The sequence below is a fragment of the Fringilla coelebs genome (genome assembly GCF_963513975.1).
Source record: "Fringilla coelebs genome assembly, chromosome: 1".
Taxonomy (NCBI): domain Eukaryota; kingdom Metazoa; phylum Chordata; class Aves; order Passeriformes; family Fringillidae; genus Fringilla; species Fringilla coelebs.
The window spans coordinates 18,414,473-18,439,425 of NC_140028.1; the positions used below are offsets into that span (position 1 = coordinate 18,414,473).

Consider the following 24,953-nt stretch of genomic DNA (forward strand, 5'->3'; position numbering starts at 1 on the left):
CCCTGGCTTTCTAAACTCCTCAATCTTAGCCTCAGACTTTATCAACACTTTAAGTAACTTTTTCTCACAAGATTAATGATGGCAAACCAGATTTATTTTGACAAAATTAATTATTTATTATGCCTTATGACAAGGCAAAAATCTTAATTAGAATGACTTGCTGTACAGTCTAAAAGCTAAAACTAATAGTTCTGCATGGTATTGGATATGATAGTGCACTATATCAGAGCAATTATATTAAAGCAACTATATTAAAGCTAGCAAAAAGAAACAATTATTAAGTAGAGACTGATGTAATTCACCATACCAGCGCTCATGGGCAGATCTCTTTCACTCAGTATCCTGGGGAGACAATCTCTACCCAAGGGAGGAATCTCCACACACTCCAAGGAGGAATATGCTATCTAACCATATGACAGGGGACTGGACCCACAGGGTGTGAAGCAGTTGACTGCCAGCCACATGTCTCAGGTAGCATCATTATCAGGATGTTCATTTTGGGGTTGGTGAGCAGACTGGTTTTAGCATAATTCAACCCCAAAATCAGCACATGACAGCCCAACTCAATCTAATACTGGGAGCCTTTCAAAAAGGGCATTGTCCAAGTAGCTTGACCACATTCCAGGGCAGAGCATCCTGCCACAGTAAATAATATTTTTATGGGCTAGAATTGATTATATCACTCTTAAAGAAGATATCCTTGCTGTTGGCTGTCATACTTTCTGTACTTTTATAAGTGGGAAAAATAAAGTTGTTATCCAGTGTGCTACTGGAAGATCATGATCTGGTACATAATACAATGAATATTCACAGATTTAGAAGCCAGTTTCTTTGAGGGGTAGAGAATTTATTACCTGAGAGAAGTTTAAATTTTAAAAGATCATTGTCTTCCATCTTTGCTAAAGTGATAATGAGAAAGTAACTAATTAACAGAAATTCCTCCAAAAGCCTTCATTTTTGAGAATCCTCAAAAGAATTCCACTTAAAAATGGATGTGTGGATGTTTTGTTAACATTAACAATGCCAAGCTATACATGGGAATGTAGCAAGTGTCTATGAACAAGAGCAGTGAGAATTGATGTGGGTTTGAAATTCCCAGCAGATGGCCCAGCCAGGTTCTTGCACTGATGATGGGAGCCCAGCAGCCTAGGGTGTGCTGAGGTAAGCACTTGCAACTCAGTATAAAAATAACTCAGGTAATAAGGTGTGAGTGGTCTTGAAGGAAAACAAGTCTGTGCAGTAAATTAGCACAGGAGAAACTAATGAAGAAACACAAACAGTAAAATGTAATCATTGGAACAGACCACAGGAAAGAATGAATGCAAAATTGATTTAAGAGCTGCATAGTTTACCTGAACTGCTAGCAGAAAAGAACTGACATTTGCCAAATTAAAAGATTTCAGCCATAAGGTTAAGTAATCTAAAGTTTACTTAAGGAGAAGACTGAAACCTTTGCTAGTTGGCTAATAGAGCAGTGAGCTTAGCTGCTGAAAAAACCAAGTAATTCTAGGAAGGGACAGTATCAAGAACAATATATAGATTGTTGCATGCATTTAATGTTTATTCTGTTTCTGATATTATCGATTTAAATCTCAGATTGATTGATTAAAATTTCATTCTGTGTTGAATGACTTCACTCTCCTTGATCTATTTAAAAATTTATTTTGAATAAAGCATTATTTTGCATAGTAAGTCATTGAAGCTTTTTTCCAGAGTAAAAGCATGGGCCTGTTTAAAGGGAAGTATTTTTCCTCTTGATACATACATGTAATCTTCCTTAGCATTGCTGGGATATGCCTGTTCAGTGATAAGAGGATGGAGTAATAGCTCCTAAAAAATGCATTAGGTAGGTCAACAGTCAGTTCTAATTGCGTATCTTTTATTCATCTCAGAGGACTTTGGGGATTTGGAATAATGCAGCTAAAATTAAAATTTGAAAATTCTTATTAATCTCCTTCACCAATCTAGTAAAAGTGAAAGTAACATCCAGCTTAGCATTAGATATAGTGTTTACCAAACTCAGTTTTGTGTATCAATGCCCATTTCCATACAGTTTCATCAGAAAATATCAGCAACTTTCTTTCCTGTGCAGTTGGTGGATATAAAACTGGCCCTTACTTTGAAAAAAGAACTGCTCATATGTGTAAGTTGCTTTACAGAACTACCTCCCCAGCTATGCTTTTTTTACTTCCTACCACATTGTAAAAGGCAAGAAAATAAATAGGGTCTGAAAGTGGGTAGTGTTCAGAGATACCGAAAACAGCTTTCTTAACATAGCCCTGATTCCATACTCTCTTAAACTGTTTTCACACAATGTGAACCAAACCGTGTGTCTTCTTCTGATCTGTCTGTTCCATGCAGCAAGCTCAAAGGAAGTGAGATCTGGCTGGTTTCAGCTGGACCATTTCCACAAGAAAAGCAGAATATCCCTGGGGGGAATAAAGCTGTGTTAATAAGCTCTTATTTCACGTGCCAGAGGAAACAGCAGAGAGTTGCCTAGAGAATTTCTAGGTTTAATCTTTTCTCACCTGTTATTGCAAGAGTGACATTGCAGCAGCTCTCAGACTATATGAAAGAAAGACAGGCTTCAGACACCTAGATTGTAAAAGAACCACAACTGGTCCTGAAGAACACTGCTTTACACTAACCAATGGGAAATATTCAACAGAGTATGTAACCAGCACCACTGTCTTTTGCAGGAGTGACTCTTGATCTACCTGAAGAAAATGGAGTCTGTGATACAGATATGTCTCATGCTAAATGCAGTTGAATTCAGGGCTCAAAACTTGAGTCATGTACAAAATTCGTCACAGACAAACAGTGATACTGCTAACATTCATTAATTTTAACCCTTGCTATGATTTATTACTCACAAAGCTTGGATCCATATAAAAACTAAATTTATATTATTATACCTAACCACTTCCCCAGAGACTATTGTATGGCAGATGTCAGCAAAATCATGAATGGTACTGGCAACGTGAACAGGACACCATTATTCAGCAATCACAACACCAGAACAGAGAACAGTTAAACACAATTCAGTGGTATCTTCCACCCTGTGCACAGTTAAATTGGGGAGAACATTGAACAAAGCATTATCAACACTGAAACACAAATTAATTCAAACAAGAATTTACAGCACCATGAGAAGTTATTAAACATGCTAGGCTCCATGCAGCCTCCTGCTTATCAAATTCCTGTGCCACTGAAACTATGAAGGGTTCCTGGAGGGAGTTTGCCTAGAAATACCCTACCTATCATACTTCTTCCTAATGCTATCCCTCTGTTCTACTACATAAGGACCAAGGGAACCATTTCGATTTTAAGTTCCAAAATAGACTGATATATGAGATCAAAATATTAAAAAATTTGGAAATCCAGTATGTCAGAAATTGCAGTAATTAAGAATCAGTGGATTGTGAAGCACTACTTCAGTACAAAGAAAATCGAGCCTATTTGAAAAGATAATTACAAATGTTTGGACCTTCACATCCTGGCTTTTTTATGTATATCACAATATACCACCTCAAAAAAAGGGACTACACAATTGCCATAAAATGATAGTTTTCAACATGAGTAGAGAAAATCAGGAAAATATACTATAAAAGAGGTTTTTGTAACAGCTGGCTCTTTTGCTGAAGTAAATTTTTCAACTCCCACAACAGACATACTGGGTTGCAACTCATATTTCAGCATTCCATCTTTTTTTTTTTTTTTTGTACCGTGTCTTGAAATAATGAAATCTGTTTTTTCTGTCAGTGATATCACATCAGGGAAATATCAGCAGGAACATTGGTAAAGACAGTAGTTCAGACAGATGTCATTAGCGTTCAGTTGTTTCAGATATCCTGACATGACAAAGCAGTATAGTCTCTTTGGTCTGAACCACAGATCTGAACCAGGCAGACATGGTTCTGTTCAACACTATTGATTCCATGAGCCAAAACACCTTGGAAATGTCTGTGGTTCACTTCAGCTGCAGCATTTCACTGGCAGCGTGATTAAGACCAAATGATGCCCTGTCCTCTTACAGCAGCTTTTGCTACTACTCTAGGGGTATATGAATATGGTTGCTCAAGAGAGTTTGCCAAGGGAATGATAAAATTATGAAAGTTATTTTAGTTTCTCATGCACAAATGAGCAGGAATGATGAATAGCAGATACTTTAAGAGTTTCCCCAAAAATGAAGCATGCACCAGTAAAGCCTATTTCTTCTGTCTCTAGTAGTAGAAAAGTAAATCCTCTGGTTTTGAGCCTTTCTACTCGTAAAACATTTTTCTCATTTCTTTTGAATGTTCCAGCTTTATGTCATTGTTACATTTGAAAATAATTTTCAGAACCTTTTTCTGAAAGTCCTTTTTTTAATAAAAATCTAAATTTACAACTAGTAGAGAAACAGTACTTAGAAGTAAGGTGCTATATCATATACATATCTCCTGTCTAATTGTGATTGTGTGCGTTTACAGTATGGAAGTTGTGGACACTATGGAATTTTGTTTGTGATGTCACTTTCCTGCAGTGAGAAGTACATAGAAGAATGCAAAAAAGTAAAGGAAAGCATATCCTTAACATATGGCTTTCCTCTGCAGTTTTGAAGAAAACACTCTGGTCTGAACAGCTGATAATCAGACAAAAAATTAAGTTTGAAGTGAAATAAATATACCTGTGTACAGTCATTATTCCATAAAGGACACAAGTAAACAGAAAAATGAACCTGATCTCTCAAGGTCTCATACATGCACTGGAAATTATGTATCAGAGTATTTTAAGAACAAATTGTCTACAGTTTTAATGAGGCTGGGCATTTGAGGCAGTTTTGACTTTGACTAGACAAAGTCAAAACTGGTAGCCAGGTTCTTAGAAAAAAAAACAGTGAATCTGAAATAATCCCTTGAATCACATGATGGGAGGGGAGTGTTTTCAGATCTCCCTTCTAATGGAGAAAATATTCCTGAAAAAATCTTTCTGGCTGATGGAAAGGATGACTACTGAAAAGAGGTTGAGTGAGTAGTTTAATGACTAAACAATTAGGGGTCTATTACAGTCAGTAAAGCATCTTGCTGTTCTGAGATACTTCTCATTGATGCTGTTAAATTGGTCAGACTGGTGGTTTTAATTACTTTTTTAATTATTGTTTTTAATTAAGTGCTGGCTTAAGTACTATCTGTCAGAGGGACTGCATTCCTGAGTGGCAATCCTGTATTAAAAATGAGTGATTCCTGAAAGCCTGCTGCATAACAGCAGTTGTTGATAGATTTAAAGGAAAATTAATTCATAGGTTTGTGTTTATTCATTTAAATTATATTTAAATTCGATTATTTTAAACAATAAAAAGGGAAATGTCTATGAAAATAAGTATTTTTCTTTATGACACACTTCAAATACAGCATTAGAGAGCTGGAAGGTATTACAAGTTCATCTAACCCTTCCAGACTACCCCAGCGCTACACATCTGCTATTCCTGACAGATCCTTGTCCAGCCAGCTCATTGATGACCTGCAACAGACACAAATGTGCCTCTTCCACTGCTTCACCAAAGCCTTCATAATGGCTACTCTAAATATCCTTCCTGTTGTTCAACTCCCATTACTTCTACACATGTCCAATTCATCCCAGGAGAGCAGACTATATAATCTTTACCTTTGTGAGCTGCCTTTTACATGTCTGAGGACTATCACAGTGCTCCCTCCCTTCCACTGTAGCTATCCCACTCTGTGTTTTCTTCCTGGGCCATGACTTCCAAACACCACCCTTGCTATTCTCCATTGGATTCTCTCTGATCTGTGTATTTTTTTGCCAACAGTCACTTAAGCAGATTTCTATGCCAGCAAGCGATGAGTAGAGAGGTTGCTGTGGGTGTTGCAATTCTGCAATATGGTAAATCTTCAGCTCAGCTTCATTTGAAATATGGATTACCAGGACCCAAATGATGAGATCTCTTTGAAGTAAATGTTAGAAATGTGCATAACTGGACACAGCTGTATGCAACAAGCGATGTGGGACAAAAAGCTGGTGGAACGTCACATGATGCTGGCATGACACACGACGCCTCATTTTGCATGCTCCACAATTTCCCCTCCTGGGAGATTCCACTGAAATATCGGCAGCTGCCCACCCTCGCAAGGAGTCAGAGGCAGCAGAAAGCACAAATTTCCAAAGCAAGTATTTGTTAGAAATAACTGCTTCATAGGAGAAAAGGAAATAAAATGAGGAGGGTGAACTAAATTTTTGCATTGTTGAACTGAGGACCTACAAAGTCAGCACAGGACAGTAACGAAAATACTCCAGAGTATTTTTGAAAACAGGCTGAGTGCAGCTCGGTTAAAACAGGCTCGCTCACGCCCATCGATTTACAGTGACTTCTTTAAGCGAGTGACTTCAGACTTGAGCCGAGGGAGCAGTCTGAGCGAGGACTCGCTACCTGCTTAGCGACACGTTTGGGGTTCCATACACCGCGGAGGGCCGGCTTCCGAACCGCCCTGCCAGCTGGCCCGGGGAAGTTTGCAAGGGCCGGGCTGTCCCGGCGGCAGCCCCGGCTGGGGACGCACGGCACCGCCACCGCACCTGCGGCTGCCGGGCCCGCGCGGGGGCTCCGGGGCGGGGTCGGTTCGGCCCCGCGGCCCCGCCCGGCCCAGCCCGCGCCTCCCGCAGCCGCCCGAGCCCCGCAGCACAGGACCCGCCATGGAGAGGCGCTGGCGCTGCCCGGAGCTTTGGAGCCGGGGGAGCGAGCGGAGGCAGCCGGCCGGGGGCGGCGGCCGGGGGCGGCACAGGCGGGCGGCGGGCAGGTGAGGCGGGCCGGGGGCGGGGAGCGGCCGGGGGCGGCAGCCCTGCCCAGGCGCTCTGTCGGCGGCGGCTGCCCCGGCGCGGGGCTCGGCTCCGGCCGCAGCAGCCCCGGCCGAAGTGCGAGCGCGGGGCGGGAGGGGACGGGCTGGCCGGCGGCCCCTAGGGCTACTGTCGGGGCGCTGCCCGGAGTCGCCGCTGAAGCAGGTGTTCCGTGTCGGGTCGTGCCGGCGGGTTTCCCCTGACTCGCCCGACCCAGCGGCTGGAGATGAGCGCTGGAGCGGAGGGGCCGTCGCGGGCGGATGGTGCCGGCGCGGACAGCACGAGGTGACGCCGCCTCAGGTACCGGGGCTCCTTCAGCATCCTCGCGGGTGCGGGCGGCGCTGAGCTGTGCAGCACCCGCCTGACCTCCGCCCAGCTCCAGGCACCGCCCGGAGGCAGCGGGAGCGGTGCGGTGTCCCTGGGACGGTAGCCAGAGGCAACATTCCGAGCCTAGCCCGGCCGCCACTCAGGCGGGACTGCCTTCTCTGAGACCGTGTTGTGATTTTGATCCTGGAGAGTGTGGGCTGCTGCTGGCAGCTACAGGATGAAGTCGCCTCCCTGCTGCATGTCTCTTTCTTCACAAGCATCCTTGGAGGAACCAGGGAGTAGCACATCCCTGGGTTCGCTGGAGTCCAGTGTTTTCTCTAGTGATGAAGAGCAGGGGCCCCTGCTCCAGAAGGTCATTCCGTCTCTGGACTGCTTTACTATCAATGTAGGAGGAAGCCGCTTTGTTATGTCCCAGCAAACTTTGTCTTGCTACCCTGACACCCGTCTTGGCAAACTGGCAGTAGTGGTCTCTGCTGCCCGGGATGTGGCTTCTGGCCTCCTTGAGCTTTGTGATGATGCCAACCTTGTGGAGAATGAGTATTTCTTTGATCGGAGCTCACAGGCATTTCACTACATCCTGAATTACTACCAGACAGGGCGGCTGCATGTGATGGAGCAGCTGTGTGCACTCTCTTTTCTGCAAGAGATCCAGTACTGGGGTTTGGATGAGCTCAGCATTGATTCCTGCTGCAGAGACCGGTGAGTTGTGGGAAGATGAAGCTTCCTCATCTTGTGGATTGTGGGCTAGATGAGTTCCACATTGACTTGCATTCAGGGACCCTCAGGTGAGAGACCCGGCAGTGGGGATAGGTAAAGTAGCAGGAAAAGTTGTGTGAGTTGAGCCCCGCGTGCTGCTCTAGCAGTTGGATGGGTGTCAGAAATGGGACATGTGTTGGGTGAGGTCACAGTTTACCACTTGCTGTGGGAAAGGTTGCTGGTGAGGTCAACATAGTGAGACAGTAACAGGAACAGGGTCTGGGATGTCCTGTAGTGGCTTCAAACTGGCCCTGGAAACTCAAAATGTTGAAAAGGACAATGCCAGAGATGAAAAAGGTTGTGAAAGGAGAGATGCCCCTTCAATCATTCAGTTTAAGGTTATCACAGAGGGATTAGATGTGGAGTCAGGCACAATGCTGGGGGGGTTTGCATCCTGCCCACCTGCACTTTAATTTTGAAGGATTTCCAAATCCAAGCTGGAGAGGCAGAAGGGGGGCTGGTCACCTGCCAGGCTGAGTGTGGGTGGCATGGCTCCAGGAGGAGCCATGAAAGGAAGCATTGCACGTGGATGTAGCAGCTTACAGGGAGGGGGCAGCAACAGCGGGAACATGGCTCGCCAGAGACAAATTATAACAGGCAGTTTAGGAACGAGGTGGGTTTTGACTGAACCACCCCCAGGATGTTTCTGTTAATTCTATTTGCAGTTAATTTCCCACCATATTCAATGTTACTGGTTTTGGTTTTTTAGTATTGAAGAAATGAATTTTCTAAAGAGTATAACTTCTATTTAGCTATAGCAGGTATGTAAAAATTATTAGAAAGAAATAATATCATCCCAAAAGGATATTAGAGGTATCCTACCCTAGTATGGTTTAGCTCTTCAGCTGAGAAAAATGGAGCCTAGTTTTCTTACCTTTCTTCTTTTTCTGGTTGGTGTAACTGAACGCTCCTCCTACTTAAGTGATACATAGAGCTACAGACCTTTTTGACATATGCAGGACTAACTGTATTGAAGGCAAAATTGCACAACGCCTTTGTCTAAGGCTTGAACTTTGCAGCAGTCAAAAAGATATGAAAGAAAAATATTTTCTTTAGTGTACTTTGAGTATGTTTATGATTGACAAAATTCCACTTTAAATTACTCTTACTCTGACAAAACACTATATATTTACAGTCTGTAAGTTTTACTCGGTACAAATGCTTGTCCACTTTGCTCGAGAGCCCATATTTCTAAAGAAAGAAAGATACCTTGTCATCTTAGTGTGTATTGATCAAAAGTCCACCTGTGAACTGCGTGGCTTTAATTATGCCTTCAGTTTTACTATTGCAAATATGGACCAGTGTAGTAAAAATGGCATACAATTAAAAAAATTGAGAACTATTTAAAAACAGAGGATCTGGTTGTGCCAGGATTGCTTCTAAGAATTCATGTTAGTCGTGCCACAGATCCTTCTGTGATCAATGTGATCCGTATAAATCAACCGCTATCATTAAAATTACTCTGCATATAGAATGTGTCACTGATGTGAAATGGCTTAATAGAAGTATATCAGCCAGTGGAAACATGCTGCAGGGGCTCAACAATAAAAGCCATATGCTGGATAATAGGGTTTTCTAAGTTCACACAAGGTAAACTTTAATGTGTATTCTTCTGACTTGCATAGTAAATGATAAGACAAGCATCTGCCTATTGGTATTCAAAATCTCTTGGGGGGTGTTCCTGGGCAGGTACTTCAGGAGGAAAGAGCTGAGTGAAGCCTTAGACATCAAGAAAGATGCAGAAGAACTGGATGCCCAAGATGAAGAAGAGGACTTTTCTGGTAGCCTCTGTCCCAATGTCAGACAGAAACTTTGGGAACTTTTGGAAAAGCCTGGCTCCTCTGCAGCGGCCAGGACGTTTGGCACCTTGTCCATGGTTTTTGTTGTTGTGTCAATTGCCAACATGGCCTTGATTTCAGTAGAGCTCAGCTGGCTGGCCCCAGCGCTGCTGGATGCCCTAGAGTACCTGTGCATTGCGTGGTTCACAGCCGAGTTTGTCCTGAGGCTCCTGTGTGCACGAGATCGGTGCCGCTTCCTAAGGAGTGTGGCAAACATCATAGACCTCCTCGCTATTTTGCCTTTCTACATCACCCTGCTGGTAGAGAGCCTGTGTGGTGGTGAGAGCTCCCAAGAACTGGAGAACGTGGGGCGCATTGTCCAAGTGCTGAGACTTCTCAGAGCCCTGCGGATGTTGAAGCTGGGAAGACATTCAACAGGTATATTTGGCCATGGCTGTGATACTTCTCCATTTCACTGCCTGCAATAGTTGTCCCTGGGCACAGTCCTCCATTTTGTGTGTGCATTGCATGACACAACCTGTCAGCAGTAATGGCTTTTGAAGCTCTTACTTATAATTGAGTGGTAAGGGCCTTCTCCAAAAAATTTTAGCTTTTCATAAAGCCTTGCATATTGTTTGCATTGAACATTTACATTAACAGACCTCAGTGTTGCATGCTGTAAATCATCCACCACTCATTCATAGTGTGATAAATTTTAAAACATATATATGTGTTGATTTTATTAGGGAAGAAGCAGAGATCATCAGCCCAGACTTTTTGTATGTTCCAAGGTCCACTAATGACAGCTGTTGCAATTTCGTTTGTTTAAAAGCATGTGCAAAGAATTATGTCATGATTTTGTCCATGTCATAGATCCTGAAAACAACCACAGTGGAGAATGTTTCAAGGAAACTGTTTAAAACCTTTGCAGGTGATGGGTTGAGGGGCTCCCTGGCCCCATTGAACCCACTGGTATTCCAGTGGTGTGTGGAGCCCATTGGGGGCTGCTTAGGCAGGGGGACCTGGGTACAGCGCAGAGCAGCAGTGCCAGGTTCAGCCAGCGCTCACCAAGTGGTCCGGGGCCCTTAGTGCCCTGGCACTCCTGACAGATGAATGAGCAGCAAGCAGGAGTGGCGTGTAAGGTGAAATGCATTTCTGTGAACCATCTTGTTTGCTCTCTCTAGTGAAAGGAAGGCATAAAAGTTAACATTTTCCAGTGGGAATTTATCAGAGGAAGCTGGAAATTATTGTAAAGTGTTGCATTTCCTCTTGCATTACCCCTGATTTTATTACTTCTTTGTGGCATGTGCATGCCTGGCTATATGAAAGAATAAAAACTGTCTTGGCATTTTCAAAATGATTGGATTATGTAGCCACCTAAATCAGTGGAGAATATGGTGCTGAATTTTACAGGAGAAATGTTCAGCCAACACTAGTAGCTTTGAAAAATTAAAAAAATTCTGATCATAAATCATGATCTCTGTCCTGCAATATTAGCTATTCTGAAGACAGTGATGATCATTCTTGAAAAGCACCCAGTGTGCCCTTACAGAATTTCCAGCCATGAAGCAGGAATGTTTTGATGCCTGTCCGTATTTTTGGAGAGCCCTCTCTATGAACTGACCCAAATTCATCAGGAGTTACAGTGTGCTCACAGCAGCAGAATGTGTCTTATTTTTGTTACCACTGAAAGATAGCAAACCTGCCTGCTAGTGGCAGGGAGTAGCTTTGATACTACTCATAATTATAAACATAATCATAGTGGTTTGGGAAGTATCTAAATCTTACTCTCTACTCTAGATTATGCCTATACTGACGCATAACAGTCCCTTAGAAAGCAGTTGAGAGAAAGTTTATAATGATTCAGTCTGGCAATGTGTTTTGCTTCATTACAAGTTTTGCAGGGTTTGGTAGAGGTTTTTTGCAATGCTTTTACCCACTTTTGATGGCAGTTGTAATGTGAATGCCATCCTCTCTAACCATGTTTTGAAAATAAGAAAAAGATTTTATCTTTTCAGGGCACTTTTGTGCTGACTAACAAAATGGGCATACCATGGTATGTCGATTCAAGTTTCCAGTTTATTGCAATTTACTCTTACAGACTGAATGTGTTCCTCCTGTCACTCAGTTTTGTGACTCTATCAGCTTGAAATCAGATGTTTCAGATATTTGTATAACTGCTCACTTCAGGTATACATGCTTTCAAGGATGGTCTAAACACTTAAGTTTATATATTCTTAAATTAATTATTCAGTATTTAGCTCAATTTACATCACAATATTGAGTGACATTGAATTTAATAGTACCATGTCAGATAAAAGTGAATTAATTACAAAAAAAGTATAGTATCATGATCTGGAGGTGTGCTGTCTTCTTTTTACTGGAATCAAAATGCCAGTTTCAAGGTATAAGAAGCAACATATGTATCAATTTAAACCATTCAAAGCAGTGTTACCATCCTTGTGTGTGGCTTCTTTGGTAGGTCAGTTGCTGCCTACTTAGTTCCAGAATGCTGAATCAAATCTGTATGATTTAAATGTAGAAACTCACTGTTCTGATCTCCTGTCTGAAGAAGTGTGTTAATGTGCTTCTAAATACATCCTTTACCAGAGCTCCTAATACAAGATGAGCCCCCTATTTATCAGGCGTAGAGAACATCCTCCTTGCACATACCTAGGCAGTCCTGATAAATCTCCGTGTTCAGGGTGGCTCTTGTAGCTCTTCTTGCTCTCTTGCCTTGGATCTGACAGGTGCCTTCCAGTGAGGCTTCTCTCCAAGTCCTACACTCTCAGACCAGACAAAGCTTCAGGCACTGCTCAGTTGTTTTGTGTGGCAAGATGAATACAAGAACAGAAGATTTGTGTCTGAAGGCAGCAGCTTCTCTTTCACCAAGGAGGGGTGTTCACAGCCCCAAGGAGAACATCTCTGTGGAGCCATAGCAAAGCTGGGAACACATCAGCAGCCTGGCCCTGCTATCAGGGGCAGGAATGAGTGAGGTGAAAAAATATCGCTTCTTTTCTTCACTTTCAAGAAATAGCAACTTAACCCTTTCTGTGTGACAAGAACAAGAATGAAAATAAATGAAAATGTAATTTCTGCCACTTTGGAAGCTGAAGCCAGCTAACTAGAGGGATGTGGTCTTAAAAACACTCAGGCTAGAGTGGTGTGAGTGTGCAGTTACTTATGCTAAGTACTGTACTTCATCAAGGAACCACTGAGAAATCACTAGTACCTCTGTCCATAAAATGTGTAGCTAAAGGGCAAGACTACTCCTCCAATACAGCAAAAATATGTATTTTAGTAACTTCAAGAATAGAATAGAACAGAGTCCGATTTGTCATGTTCTCAGATGCTCCTTGGCTGTTGCCTTTCCCCAGGACCATTTTCAGGGAAGCCTCGCTGGTCTCCTCTGGGAAGCACATATAGAGGGACTTCTTGAGAAGAAGTAGGGTGTGAGCATCTTACTTGTGAAGGCAATGAGTGTGTATTTGAGAGAAGACCATAGCATATTTAAGGCTGCCGTGCCTCTAGAGTCATGTAAAGTTGAAACTTGTCAAAACAGGAGGGTTATTTAAGCTCTGTGTAAACTTGAGCTCCTGAATATCAGCTTGTATTACCAAGTCACTTTGGACAAAAAAGAGATAGAACTTGACCTGCATGGCAGAAATGCTTCCTCTTCCTCTTACTGGAGCTGGGGCTGCTTGCCAGCCTCACACCAACTCTGTTACAGCACCTTAGCACCTTCCAAGCATGAGTAACCAAGCTGTCAGAGCTCCTGGCAAGGAGTTCTCATGGGAAGCTGTAGGACTTGCTGAGGTGTCTGTGCTGGAACAGCCCTGGTTTGGCCATATGCCAGGACTCAGAGGCATTTTTAAAAGGTACAAAGTAATATAGTAGTATACTTTATACATGTCATTACACCAATTCCCCTTAGAATGAGCTGTGGAGTCCAGTAACTTCTCTGATTCATAGATTTGCCTAGAAATGTCTCCTGACTTCATCTAAAGAGATGAAAAATTATATCTTAATTTTAGATGAGTATACTAGAACTAAGAATAATAAAAAGAAAAAATCAGACCCTGAACAGTTAGAATAACTAACCATAGGAAAAATTAGAATGTCATCCTTGTGATACAAAGATTTAACAGTTATGTTCTTTTCCTCCTTATTTTAATCTATTTTACGTGAAGTGTTTGCTTTTTATTTTAGCTACAATACTCTCAAGATTCATCATAAGGTACAAGCCCTGGCTTTTATAGTATTCATTTATGCTTTGAAAAGTGCTACAGGGGTAACCTTAAAATGTACCTTCTTCCTAGCTCACCTGAAAGGACTTACTCTTCTGCCTTGTTCAGTAGGATGTTTTACAGGGCAAGGGCTCATAGTAGGTTCCTTGGAGATGAGAATTTTATCTGAGTCCTTGCAATTATCTCACAGAGCTTTTGCTCTGCTGATATTAGTGTTTCCAAAATATGAAGGCAGTCATTTACAGAGAAAAAATTGCACTGATATATCTTATTCCCTTTGTGTTAAAGATTTAATCTATATAATTGTAATAAACATTCTACAGATCATAGTTATAGTAATATAAGATCTCAATATGGGTAAGTTCTTTACTAGAGTTTGTAGCAGATAGCATTGGAAGAAAACCCCAACATTGCCTCCAAACTCTACTGTGCACTTCCAGTATTTGCTGTACATAAAACTTTTAAAATCCATGAGACCTGCAGGGGAAAAGAAAGAGCCAAACTCAAGAAATGTCAACATCTTGTAGTTTGAGACTGTCAAAAAATCAAATTGCCTATAACATTAACGAGCATCTGAAGTTTGCAAGCAGAGGCAGAGCCTCTGTAAGCTGTTTTGCAAGCACTAGTTTAGTGAGAAGCATACCTATGAAGGATAATTCATAAGCATAATGTTTTTCTCATGTATTAGAGAAGGCATCTCACATTTTTAAAGAACAGTATTAAAAACTAATCCAAAGTAATTCAAAAGATAATTTCTGTCTCCTATGTGTCTCAGCTGAATTGGTACCCTATTATCTTCCTTCTTTATGTGTGCAATATTTATCCCTTGCACTGTTTTTGGATTTACTTTCCTGCTTGCTTTTGTGGGGCAGTCTAGCCTTGAAGCAGTAGCTCTAGCAGGAATAGAGGGGGTTATGGAGAGTGGTCCAGAACTCCCTGTGCAGCTCATGGGTGAAAGGACTGATGCACTACAGTCAATTAACAGAATTCCATGCTTGCACTGACAGGATATGCTTTGCTGCTTGCTTTCCTATCTTGAGTTTGGCACAAGTGCAGCTGTTACTGGAAAAACCTATTAGTTTTGATGTCTACAGTACAAGGTAGCTTGGGTGGAAGGAAGAAGGGTCAAAGAGCGTCTGTGACAACTATAAAAGGATTGAAAACAGTCCTTAAAGAAAAAGTTACTGAGTGAACTGAACTGGGGTCTAAGTACTCCCACAGCAACACAAATTTGTTAACTAAGGGCTCCTAGGTCCAAGAGAAAAATAGGACAGTGGCTAGAAAACAGAGGCTTGGCACATTTAGTCTCCAAGTATAGAGCAGGTGCTTTTTGTTTGTTTTTAAGTAGTTTAGAGTGGTGCTAGATCTTCTCTTACAGCCAATTTATAAATCAAGATAGTTTAGTTTGTCTAAATTATATGTGTACATCATTCAGATTATAAGTAATAAGAATTCCTATGGTCTGTATTAAGAAAATACCAATGATGTCAGATGTTCAGTCTGACACTGTGATCTATTTTTGTAAATCACTTCTTCTCAGCTTCTCTTTAGAGCAGCATCTCTTTTTAGCCTGCCAGGGTCAATGCCTCATTAGACCACCAGAAGTGCTGGTGAGACATGTGGTGGTCAGAGGCCATTATGAGCATGGTGACCATGAAATAAGAGTGTTTTCAATTCATGGTGAAGTAAGGAAAGAGGTCAACAAAACCTTTCACATGGATTTCCAGCAGGCAGGATTTGGCCTGTTCAGGACACTGGTCAGAGAATCCCTTAGCAAACAGCCCTTAAAACAGGGCTCCAGAATGGCTGGACATACTTTTAGAAAGTCTTAAAGGCTCAGGAGCAGGCAGTGCCTATGTGCCTAAAGGCAAGCCAAGAAGGAAGAAGAGCAGCCTGGATGAACAGGGAGTTTCTGCCAGAATTCAGAGAAGAAAAGAGAGTTTATGACTTTGGGAAGAAGGAGAGGAACTTGGGAAGAGTATAGGGATTTCATTAGGTCATGTACAGAGAAAATCAGAAAAGGAAATGCTCAGCTAGATCTCAATCCAGTGTGAAAGGTAGTAAAAGTGGGTTTATAAATACATTACCAACAAGAGGAGGGGCAAGGAAAATCTCTGTTCTTTATTGGTTGGGGGGGAGGGGCGGGGGGCAGGTAACATTATCACCAAGGATGAGGAGAAGGCTGGGGTGCTTAATATCTTCCTTGCCTCATTGTTTAACAGAGAGAGTGGATATCCTCATGGCAACCAGCCCCCTGAGCTGGCAGACAAGGATAGGAAGCAGAATAGACCCCTGCAATCCAAGAGGATGTAGTTAGTCACCTGCTGTGCCACTTAGACACTCGCAGGTCTATGGGGCCACATGGGATTCATCCCAGGGTGATGGGGGAGCTGGCAGAAAAGCTTGTTACGATGTTTGCCATCATTTATGATCAGCCTTCGTTAACCAGGGAGGTCCTAGGTAACTGGAAGCTAGCAAATGTAATGCCCATCAACAAGAAGGGTCAGAAGGAGAATCCAGGCAATTACAGCCCTCATCTTGGTGCTGGGGAAGATTATGGAGCAGACGGTCTTGAGTGTGATCACATGGCCCGTACAGGACAACCAGGGGATCAGGCCCAGCTCTGGGCTTAGGAAAGGAAATTCAGCCAAGGCTTGATCATCTTGGTCTTTTATGACTACATCACCTGCCTAGTGAATGAGGGGAAGGTTATGAATGTTGTCTACCTGGACTGCAATAAAATCTTTGACAGTGTCTCCCACTGGAGACAGCATTCTACTGGAGAAACTGGAGGCCCATGCCCTGAACAGATACACTCATTGCTGGGGTAAAAACCGGCTGGAGGACTGGCCCCAGGGAGTGTTAGTGTATGGTGCCACATCCAGTTGGTGGCCAGTGACCAGTGGAGTCCCCAAGGCTCGGTATTGGGTCCTGTGTAATATCTTTATTGATGATCTGAATGAGGAAATCAGGTCAGTTTGCAATCAACACTAAGTTGGGTGGAGGAGTTGATCTGCTGGAGGATATAGGAGGGTTCTGCAAAAGGATCTAGGCAGGCTGGATAGATGGACTGAGATCAACAGCATTACGTTCATTAAAGCCAAGTGCTGGGTTCTGCACTTGCATCACAAAAACCCCTGTTGCAGTGCAACAGGCTGAGGGAAGAGTGTCTGAAAAGGATCTGGGTGTGATGAGCCAGCTGTGCCCAAGTGTCCGCAAAGGCCAATGGCATCATGGCCTGGGTAGTGTGGCCAAATGGACTAGGAAACTATTTGTCAGCCTGTACTCAGCACTGGGAAGGTTTAAATCCTGTATCCACTTCTGGACCCCTCACTACAAGAAAGACATGGAGGTGCTGGAGCATGTCCAGAGAAGGGCAGGTGAGGATCGAGGGAGTAAATCATATGAGGCTGAGGGAACTGGGGTTGTTTAGCTTATAGAAAAGAAGGCTCAGGGGGAACCTTATTGCTCTCTACTTCCTACCTGAAAGGAGGGTTTGGCCAGGTGGGGTCAGCCTCTCCTCCAAGGCATCAAGCAACAAGAAAAGAGAAAACAGCCTCAGGTTGTGCTGGGGAGGTTCAGGTTGGACATCAAGAAGAATTTCTTCATGGAAAGGGTGGTTAAGTTTTGAAATGGGCTGCCCAGGGGGTGATAGAATCACAGTCCTGGAAGTGTTGAAAAAACTGGATGTGTGATTTAGTGCTATGGTTTAGTTGGTGTTGAGTTAAAGGTTGGATTCGATGACCTTGGAGGTCTTCTCTAATCTTACTGAATCTGTGATTGTCAAGACATGTTCACCCACATTCAAAGAAAATATAAAGCAGTCAACCTTTAAGTAAGAAATGTTTTGCAAAGATATAATGACAGCTACATGAATCAACCTACTGACAGCATTTCTTATCTTTCAGGCTTGCGGTCCCTTGGAATGACTATTGCTCAGTGCTATGAGGAGGTTGGCCTTCTGCTTCTTTTCCTCTCTGTAGGAATCTCTATATTTTCCACTGTGGAGTACTTTGTTGAACAAGGTGTGCCAGGCACAACTTTCACAAGTGTACCTGGTGCTTGGTGGTGGGCAACAACTTCCATGACAACAGTTGGTTATGGTGACATTAGACCAGACACTACCATTGGTAAGGTAGTAGCCTTTATGTGTATACTATCAGGAATACTGGTTTTGGCTTTGCCAATAGCTATAATAAATGACCGCTTTTCTGCCTGTTATTTTACACTGAAGATAAAAGAAGCTGCTCTTCGGCAACGTGAAGCTTTAAAGAAACTGATGAAGAACTCATCCAGCGATTCAAATATCAATGTTAATTTGCGAGACATTTACGCACGCAGTGTCATGGACATGTTGCGGTTAAAAAGCAGAGAGAGAGCAAGTACAAGGAGCAGTGGTGCAGATGAATTTTGGTTTTGACTTTGGGTGTGATGATTTTTGGTTTTGGCTTTGAAGTTATTTAACCTTGTGTAGCACATAGACTATCTTCAGAAATTTAGTATTAAGTATATCTTTTTTTATTATTTGCCACATAGTGTATTTGCTTTTCCAGGTGGAGTTTTACTTACTTGGACAGACTGAAATATCTATTGTATATAAAAGGCAGAATTCATAACATGGAATCTCTCAAGGAACTCTAAAACCTGCTTTCAGGCTTGGATCATGGTAGGTGAGACAGGACATAACGCATCCATGAAAGTAAAACAATGATGCAAGCATTTGTCTAATCTAAATCCCTACTAATGTGTCATAATAAAGTCTTGGTGAAAATTGCTACAGTGTTTTGAATATTAAACATCTAGTATTTGTATTTGCACTTGAAGAGCAAAAGTCAAAGTCATTAAGGAAAATTGAAAAGGGAAATCTAAGAAAGTGAAATATTGAATAAATTTAGGATGACATGCCTATAACTAGCTTAATCTTGATCCCCTTTCTTATCCCCATCTTCTACCCTATTTGAATGAAAAAAAGTCATTCTGGGGTAGCATGAGGGTTGGGGGGAGGGAGAAGGGGGTGGGTTTGGGATTTCCTCATTTGCAGAGAAGCAAAGGGCTACCAGATATATAATGGGTATTAGGAGATGGGTAGAAGTATCAAGGAGATGCAAGATCTATAGCAAAGTACCAAACAGTCATTAAATAAGTGCCATAATACAGAACAACTTCTGTAGTTGCTTCAGAATTTGCAGGAGCTAATACAGCTTTTGCAATACAGAAATAATTTACAGACTTAGTTTAAACTATATCTTCTCTATGTGTTTTGATTCCCATAACTTGTTTGTGTAGTTAAGCAATTTTTGTGCTCAAGTCACCATTGGATAACAGGAGAAGCAGAAATAGTAAAAGATAACAAGCTAGTGATTTCTCTGTCTCCCATTAAAATTGTAGGTATTCCAAGTGAACCACACTTTTTAAACATTAATTATCTTCACTGATACATTATTAGAAAAATGCTTCATTAAAATATTTTGTTTCAGAGGAAAAATGAGCACTTTTTGGACTGAATGCTTACTTTACATAGTCATCGAGGTAAAAACCTAAAATAATCAAAGGTGTGGTGTTACATTTTATTTATTTATGGTATGCTCTGTCTCACCCCTCAAAAATGTGCAGATTATTCCAAGCCTGTGATCCTCCCCTGAAGTATCGTGTATCTGCAATCCCATTGGCCCAAGTCTTATACTGTGCCCACTTTGAATCTCCCTAGTAAGCTGTGCCGGAGAGACTAGACTCTCTCTTGGCCCCTTTTCCCCCTAGGTTCTCTCTCTGCCCCTCCCTCTCCCTGTCTCCCTTTCTCCCTCAGAATCCATGCTGCTCCTGGAGGTGGGACCCCCAATAAACCCTCCCCTGGTCAGCACCCTCAGAAGCCGTGTGGAGTCTCCTTGCCTGCCTGCTGCTACCAGCGAAGGTACAGCTCAGGGCCCCCCCCAAATGAACTGCTACACAAAGGTATTTTTGGTCCATTTTCCCACCACCCACCTCTCCAGTGGCCCAATACCACTCTTAGCAAATAAAGCTTTTCTTTAATATTTCACTAATCTAGATTATGACATTCCCATAGAATGCATATAACTCAGCTAGTAGGTTAAATTTAGAAATTCACAAGCCTCTCACATTTCACATTTCTTTTGGGCAATATAAACACTAAAAAGATACATCTATTAACTGTGTATTATTAGGTTTTATCTATTTATGTGCATCAAAGGCTTAAACTGCATTTGAGCATATATGAATGGGTGAAATAACCCAATTTTAATAAACACTGAATAATGCTTGTTTTGAAATGAGTGTGTTTTTCTGTCATTCCCTGTAAATAATGGTGTAAACATAATACAGCAAACAAGACTTTCAAGGCACCTTGATGCAAACTGAGCAGGATTTTGCATGATACTTCTGATTGTCAGCTGTCATCAGTGAGCATTTTGATTTGGGACCAGTGCAGCACACGCAGCTGTCAACAGGGTCAGAAGGAAGGTAAACACTGGACACCACCAGAGATTGCCTAGCTGTGAAAATTTGTAGGTTATCAGCATGGTCTATGGTAAACAGAGAGCAACTGTATAACCACAGTGTTCTCCTCTCCCCAGATACTCTATGAATCCACCACAAAACTCCCAGTGATGTCCAGGAGACAAAATTAAGTCTGCAGGGGAAGGTCTGGTGCAGCCCACTCTAGGTTATTATTTCATAGCTCTTTGGAGCAGGAAGTCTCTCAGGCTGCACAAATTGTACAGTCTGTTTCTCATTCAAAAGTCATTCTAATTATAGAGAATTAGGAAGAAGCTTTCATTGTGGGAAGGCTGTTTTGTAATGTCTTTTGTACTGTCTTGTACAGCATCTGATCTGTGTTTGAGAAAGGAAATGCAGTCAGATAGCTGATTGATTCTCTTTGGGGAAAGGCTGCTTTATTACATCCTGTGCTTTTTATGACAGGCTCAAAAGAATGAGAGAAATATTCTGGGATGTATTTGTTGATTCACTCCTTTGACCATCTCTGGACATAGTTTCCTAGAAATGCCCATGGGAGAAATATGCTCAGGCTTTTTCAAGTAGTTGCTTTGGCCTCTGTTTTCCGACCTCGTGATTTTAAATTCAGTCTCCCAAGCAGTGATTGTCAATCACGTTGTTTACACAGAACATCTACACAGATAGATGAATATCTATCACATTATGGGCTGAGACTAGCAAATCTTTTTACAGAGGAAGGCCAGTTCTGCTTTCAGCTCTTACAGACAGAAGGACCAGAGCATTCATACTGAGAAACACACAGTACAGGACATCACAACTCTAAAAAAAATGAAGGTACACCATGTATGTGCTACCACAGATTTGGGAAATAGCTCAGCCACCCCTGAGGCACCAAATTAAGGATGTAACTTTGCTATCTTTAGAATATCACACTAAAGACTACCTTTTGTCCTCACTTCTGCTCTGCCATCCTGCAGCAGACTTGGCAGACATGATTGGTAACATAGGCTGAAAATTGAGTATTTTAGCTCTAAACACCAAGTATTTTCACAAACTCACATCAAGGGTTGTAGCTGCAGCACATAGAAAGAAGTCCTGCAATTATCTTGGTTCCCTAATACAAGAATTAGTAATAGTGAAAATTATAGAAACATATAGAACAGTTGGAGTAGAAAAGGATCTTAAAGATCATTTAGCTCCAACCCCCTTGGTGTAGGCAGGGACACTTCCCACTTGACCAGGTTGCTCAAAGTCCCATCCAGTCTGGTCCTGAACACTTCCAGAGATGGGACATCCACAGCTTCTCTAGTTGTGTCTGTCAGCACAAGCAGGCAGGTGGGACAGGAACAAAGTCACTGTTAGAATGCAAAGAGTCTGTTTATTCCTGTTCCCTTGCTTTCAGGGGGACCCTAAAAGCAGCACCTGGGCAAAGGTTCTTAAAGAAGATGCAGACACCTTTAAACTTGGTCCATACTAGAGAATCACTGGCCTGGTGTTGACTCAGGCTGCAAGGTCACTTGATTCATTTACAGTGCTCCTTGACAGTCCTCATTGAGTTTAATCCATACCTTCCAACACTGGGCAACATTACCACCCTCATAGTGAAGAATTTCTCCCTAAAATTTAATCTAAACCAACCTCTTTCAGTTTAAAGCCATTCCCCCTAGTCCTGTCACTACATTCTCTTTGCAAAAAGTTCCTCTTCAGCCTTCTTTTAGGGGCACAAATTACAATGTAGACAAACAGTCTGAAAAATCTTTCATATTTGTTTATAGATGCTTAGGGACAGCTTTTCCTTTGGGCCAGTGTAGTCCAACCCCACAAAAAATTTTTAAACATCACTAAAATTGGTGTCATTTTTACTTTGAAGAAAGGGAGCAGCCTTCTGGGTCCCACTAGGCAGAGCATTGCCAGCAGGTCAAGGGAGATAGTCCTGCTCCTCAGCCTGATGAGACAGATCTGGGTGATGTGCCCAGTGCTGGGCACTCCAGCACAAGAAAACAGGGACAGGTTACTGGGGGTACTCCAGCAATGAAGTGGAGGGCCAGGTTGCAGAGACCAGCACATTGGGAAACCCTTGTGTCCAGGAGAGGCAGGTGTGCTGGTAGCTGGGGAGGAGGGATTTATCAATTCTGGGGTGTTTTATAAAGGTATTTAGAAATTCACGTCTGCTAGTATTTTACATGTTACTTCTTGTAGTGACTTTGGTCTTGAATGCATATTTCAATGATCACTTTAATTAATGTGTTGTTAGTAAGTTAATAAACCACTTCAAACCTGATTTGATTTTAACTATGTAAACTGAGCAATTTTTCCTTCAGAGAGGAATTTTGCTGGTCAAATCTGAGCTTGTGGTATTGCACACGGCAAATATGTTTGAGACCAAAAAGGAGCAAAGAGGAAAGGATAAAGTTAAGAGTTTTGTAAAGTAATTTAAGTTTTCTGACATATCTAAGTGTTTTCATCTTGTTATGATTGATGAGTGACATGTTTTCCTATTTGCTACAGCATTGTCCTCTCAAAGCTCCATTGAAGTATCCATGCATAAACACAGCTTTAGCAGGACACACTCTGTTGAGATGCTCACCATCCGAACTGTGCTGGAGCAGCTGTTGCTGATGTCTCCAGACACAGCTGTCTGTGCTCTCCCCGCACAGCCTCACTGCAAAAAGGGTAGAGCAGGCTGTAGTCACACCTCTGATTGCATACAGGGGTCTTCAGGGCTCTGGGTGCTTGAAAAGGTCATTCACCATAAAAGAAGGCTGGAGTTAATTATGTGTCTAAGACTGAAATGCCTTATTCAATTACAACCTCTTGTCAATAAGGGGTTATTTTTGAGAGAGAGAGTTTTAATGAGTCCTGTAATAATTGCAGTTTTTCCTTTTATGTACACACAAATACTATAAGTCACATACATCTCCAGACAAAAGCACAGCTGCTCTGTGTAGACTCTGTTTGTAGCAGTCTGGATGCATTTAAATTTGGTAAATAGTGAACTTGACCTAATGATCAGTCAGTAACTGAAGTCATTCCTTTATAAAATGAGTTTTAATTAAACAGTAAGCCGAACAATTTAGTTACAATTACTTTGTTGTTGTTTTTTATACATGAAATAGATTATTTTCTGAAAAAAAACTACGACCTCAATGTATAAGGCTGGGACTTCTGCTAGAGAATGGCACTGTCAGCAGGAGGAGCACAGTCCATTTTGCCTGTGCCTCCCACTTGCATTGTCGAAAGTGAGAAGACACATTCATTCCCACAGAAAAATGGGAGGGAAATTTTGTGCAGGTGGGTTTTGCCTGCTGTCCTATTATAGGATTTCTACATGAAACAAACAAAAAAAAAATCTAAACTTACAACAAAGCCTATTTAAAGGTATTTGGGGTACTATTACATGTTTATTTATGTTGCATTTCTGCTTTACAGACACCAGGAGCCCCTTTAGCTGGGGTGAGGATAAGGAAGGGATCCCACCTAATGTCATAAAAACAGGCCCAACCTCAATGTAAGCCTCAGTTTTTTCCAATCTTTCTCAGACCTCCAAGAAACAACTGGTAAGATGGATTTACAACATACAAAAGAATTTAGAACCGCCTGAAGTTAGGTTGGGTCTTATAAGAAGTCTACAGTTGTGTTCATCTTAGATTATGTGAAATGCCCATTATGATGTGAAAAAACTAGGCCTTTGTAACAGCTTCTGCAAATTAAATCCTCTTCCTTGTCAAGAAAAGAAAGACCATGCAGATGTAAGATTTTCTCCAATTATCCTCAATTCTGTACAGCTTTCAATAAAATGAAAAGTGCTTGTAAGTCACGTAGTATTACTGTGTGGTCCTGCACGCTGTGACAGACATTTCATTTCCTATGGCTTACTCACAAAGGCACTTCTATTTGCAACTCTGCAGCAGAGATAGATCCTGGGAAATGGCTAAAGTGTGCATGACTCTTCACTACCTAATGCATGAACAAATTTCTCAGTAGAACTTGAAAAGCAGCTCAGAACAGCCTCTTGCAACTGCCATAAAAAAGCAGAGTGAATTGACTAGTCCTAAACACATTTTTCAACACAACAAAAAAGGCAACTGGTCTGGACATAGTTAAAAGTTAACAAATGAATTCACTCTTTACGGATTTCTGAATTGTAACTCTCAGCTTGAGGTATGAAATATATTATACAATTCAGATGTCAAATTATGGAAAAGCATTCCAAGATGAACATGTCTTTGTTTAAGAACTGCTGTCCAGTGAAGCAACATCCCTAAACTCTTAGCTTTTATTGTTCTAAACCAGCAACATCATCACAGCCTTTGGAAACTGCCAGAGTTTCAGGCTCCATGCAATCACTCCGTAGCTATTCTGATTTGCACTAGATGCTGCAGTGATAAAAGTTATTACTACTGAAACCATGATCAGACAGATTAAGACATTATTAACACTGAAAATACAAGAAGAAAAAAAATGAAGGTAGAACAGGAAAGAGAAGAATAATTTAAATTTAAATTAGTTATAATTTGAAATAATAATCTGGCATTCTTCAGCTGAGATTCAC

At 41.8% G+C, this 24,953-nt stretch overlaps 1 protein-coding gene across 1 annotated transcript; it reads left to right on the forward strand.

Moving 5' to 3' along the window:
• Window positions 1-7,369: 7,369 nt before the first annotated feature.
• On the forward strand, window positions 7,370-18,353 carry KCNV1 (potassium voltage-gated channel modifier subfamily V member 1; the record flags this gene model as incomplete). Its single annotated transcript, XM_084227065.1, has 3 exons — window positions 7,370-7,851; window positions 9,598-10,124; window positions 17,842-18,353. The coding sequence occupies 3 exons, from the start codon at window positions 7,370-7,372 to the stop codon at window positions 18,351-18,353; spliced, it is 1,521 nt and encodes a 506-aa protein (XP_084083191.1).
• Between the last annotated feature and the right edge of the window lie 6,600 nt (window positions 18,354-24,953).